The following is a 3,595-nucleotide window of genomic DNA, read 5'->3' as shown; positions in this document are numbered from 1 at the left end:
ATAGATAGATAGATAGATAGATAGATAGATAGATAGATAGATAGATAGATAGATAGACAGATATCACATTTCACAAGGTTATTGCACAAAAAGTAGTCATACATAGTCATCAAATATTATCCAGCTGAAGACCAAACACAACAAAGGTTTTCTATATATTTGACAAACTGCTAATTATGCTGCTTTGATGGTGTTCAGGCAAGAATTTTTCACAAAACAAATTGAAAATTCTTTTGCTGTTTGAATTGTGGCTTGTCAGTGCCATGTGCCTGCATGTGTCTTCTGCAGCACAGAAGGGAGATTAAGACAACAGTTTTGATTTACAAACGGAGCCGAGTATCCTAATTTTCTTCATTCTGTGTTTTGTTTTAGAGCCTGGCTCCACTCAGCTCAGTGGACTTTTTGTCGAGAAGCCGCCGAGCAACGTGGTGGTTGTCTCAGGTTGGACACACGCACACAGACGAATGAATGATTGTTCAAACAGAAGAGGAAACCGGTGTTCTGTCGTTTAAAAACATATCAAAATTGATGTCTGTGTTTGCAAATTCGCAGGAGCGGATATAACTTTTGTAGCCAAGGTAGACTCGAGCAGCCTGCAAAGAAAACCCACCATGAAATGGCTGAAGGGCAAGTGGCTGGACCTCGGCAGCAAAGCTGGGAAACACTTGCAGTTCAAGGAAACTTATGACAGAAATACTAAGGTGTGTGTGTGTGAGAGAGTCTGTGGGAGCTGATCCGACTCTTTCAGAAATAACCGAGCAACTAATTGAGATTTGTCTCCTTGCCAAGATCTATACTTATGAAATGAAGATGATCAAAGTGGTCCCTGGAGATGCTGGGGGCTACAGGTGCGAGGTGTCAGCTAAAGACGTGTGTGACAGCTCCACCTTTGAGATCTCCGTGGAGGGTGAGTGAAAATGGACTCCGGCCTGCTGAGGCTGCCACAGATTCTGACGTTTTGATTTGATCTCACAATAATGTGTGTTGTCTGCAACTTCTCTTGTTACAGCCGCCCATCAGGACGACCAGGCAGATATTTTGTCTGCTTTCAAGAGAGCGTAAGTGCTTTAGGGCCTGTGTCTTCAGTCTGTCACATGAGAGAAAATATTTTAGATCATTTAAGTTTTTACATTGAGATTTATAAAATCAACGTACACAGATTCAGCAATTAATGTTTCTGTTTATAATTTTTTACAAACAACTTTTTTTGTATCATTTTAACTATTCATGTCTAAAACCTTTCAACTCATTCATGAGATGTGTGATGTGACTTAAAGTTGTTGTAGTTTTTTTTTTTATACTTTTCAAATAGTTACCTTTATTTTCAGGTATTTCCCCCATAAAAATACTTGGACATCTCTTCGGTTCCTTCAAAAAATATATATTTTCATTGGAATCTACTTCAGCATACCGACTYTATTTCAGTGTTCCAGTGTTATTTTTAGATTTAGGTGTGTTTTTAGCTTTTTTGTTAGTGCTTACTTGTATTTAGCTTCTTGTTGCTTTTTTTCTACTTGCTTTAACAATTTAGCAAGTCTTTTTTTTTTTCAAATGTCAGCTTCTACACTTTTGTAACTTTTAGCTAGCCTTTTTGCATCTCTTAGCTTTTAGCTTCCATTATATTACTTTAGCTGGTCTTTTGCTACTTTCATTCATGTTTTGCTACTTGGAGCTTGCATTTTTCTACTTGTAGTTTGTGTTTTTTAGCTTTTAACTAGCACTGTACATTTTTTAACTTATGCTAGCCTTTGCTATTTTGAGCTTTTAGCTAGCCTTTTGCTACTTATAGTTGGCATTTTGTTACTTTTAGATTTTAAATGGGGTTTTCCTTATTTCATTTTATTTGCCAGTGTTCCTTTTCCTTTAGCTATACAAAAACACTTTCTGTTTCTTCAATGAATTTCACCAAAGTCATTTAGCCCTCATGCATAAAGTTTTAGCAGAAAATCCTAATTCCTTTGGTTTCTGTGGCTGAATTTTTTTAGATATTTTGATGTATGTGTGTTTCGATGTCCACAGTGATGCTGGAGAGGATGAAGGAGAACTGGACTTCAGTGCTCTGCTGAAAGCTGCTAAAAAGTAAAATAAAATCTTTATTTATTTTTACAAACTTATCCAGCCCACATATCAGAAATGTTCTATTTAAAATCCTGTTTTGCTTCTCCTTCTCTTATTTGTTTGTTTGTTTGTTTGTTTTTTGATTCACAGAAAGAAGAAACCTGAAAAAGAGGAACCAGAGATAGATGTGTGGGAATTGCTTAAAAGTGCCCACCCAAGCGAGTATGAGAAAATCGCCTTTAAGTATGGCATCACTGACCTGAGGGGCATGCTGAAACGTCTAAAGAAGATGAAAGTGGAGCCCAAGCATAGCGAGGGTAAGTCAGGTCAGCGCTGCGGGGAGGGAGGGGGAAGACGTGGAGAGGTATTTGAGGTATGGGTAGGAAATATCAGAAGGTGATAGGTAAGAAAGGGGCAAAGGGTGTGAGTAAAACACAAACTATTAATGAACTTGTGTTTTCAGTTTCATTCTCTCTGAATCCACAGCTTTCCTGAACAAGCTTGAATCCTGCTACACAGTGGAAAAGGGCAAGAAAATTGTCCTGTCGTGTGAAGTGCTTGATCCCAATGTCCAGGTCAAATGGTTGAAGAATGGCCAAGAGATCAAACCCTCAGCCAAGTATGTTCCTAAAACTATTAAAAACTACACACACGTTATCATCAGTTTCCATCCATATTTATCTTCACAACTTTTACTGTTATTGATCCTCAGTGGAAGAGATCAGCTGTACCTTAAAGTCAACACAATCAAGCGTATATGGACTCAATGGGCGGTGCTTTAAATATATCCAGCTAAAATTATCTGCACCACAAAGTCATACTTGGAGACAGCTCTGCCACAACTGGGTTTTATTTTTAGGAGGTTGGAGGCAAGAGATCTTATGACCTAAGCCAATACACCAACTACTGCATGTACTGTAGACCTGCAAGAAAAAAAAATTCTACATTTAAAGTTTTCACGAGAAATAAACTCAAATCTGTTTAAAAAAACACTGACGTTTTTTGTAGAATTAAGGACCTATATGCATATCACCCACCACCTTTTATGTAAACTCTATTAAGATGTTGCCATTTATGTGTAGAATAAGGTTGACTCTATGAGTTTTTTCCATAGCAAAATAAATTTCTAAATAATTTCTTTCCAAATGTATATTTAAAGCCTGCTTTATGGTTTATGAGATATTTTGCTAATGGCACAGACAAACAAACAGAGGCAGGGGAATTATTTCTCTCTCCTCYGTCACCTTCGACAGCAGGCGATAATAACATGTTAAGATTTCGTCAGAAATAATTTGGGGAAAAATACTGAATTAAAAAAATAAATAAATAAACACTGCACAAAATTCTGAGATGTGATTTGTCACTCTCCAAGGTACGTCATGGAGGCAAACGGGAACATCCGGACACTCACCATCAATAAGACCACCTTGGCTGATGATGCTGCGTATGAGTGTGTGGTTGGTGAGGACAAGTGTTCCACAGAAGTGTATGTTAAAGGTGACTATCTTTATCTTTTAGCATATACAGTATATATATA

The 3,595-nt window shown here is 37.5% G+C and overlaps 1 protein-coding gene across 8 annotated transcripts in view; it reads left to right on the top strand.

Moving 5' to 3' along the window:
• mybpc2b (myosin binding protein Cb) overlaps positions 1 to 3,595 on the top strand; it is a 27,285-nt gene that overhangs the window by 15,307 nt on the left and 8,383 nt on the right. For all 8 annotated transcript variants that reach the window (XM_014008244.1, XM_014008252.1, XM_014008250.1 and 5 more), the window contains 8 exons: positions 373 to 441; positions 553 to 701; positions 790 to 907; positions 1,010 to 1,058; positions 2,020 to 2,079; positions 2,209 to 2,375; positions 2,545 to 2,677; positions 3,431 to 3,555. In XM_014008244.1, the coding sequence (XP_013863698.1) occupies positions 373 to 441; positions 553 to 701; positions 790 to 907; positions 1,010 to 1,058; positions 2,020 to 2,079; positions 2,209 to 2,375; positions 2,545 to 2,677; positions 3,431 to 3,555 (870 nt within the window). The remainder of the gene's footprint in view (positions 1 to 372; positions 442 to 552; positions 702 to 789; positions 908 to 1,009; positions 1,059 to 2,019; positions 2,080 to 2,208; positions 2,376 to 2,544; positions 2,678 to 3,430; positions 3,556 to 3,595) is intronic.

This window comes from Austrofundulus limnaeus, unplaced genomic scaffold (assembly GCF_001266775.1).
Source record: "Austrofundulus limnaeus strain Quisiro unplaced genomic scaffold, Austrofundulus_limnaeus-1.0 Scaffold48, whole genome shotgun sequence".
Classification (NCBI taxonomy): domain Eukaryota; kingdom Metazoa; phylum Chordata; class Actinopteri; order Cyprinodontiformes; family Rivulidae; genus Austrofundulus; species Austrofundulus limnaeus.
The sequence above is the reverse complement of the archived record's forward strand: the minus strand, read 5'-3'. Positions and strand labels throughout refer to the sequence as shown.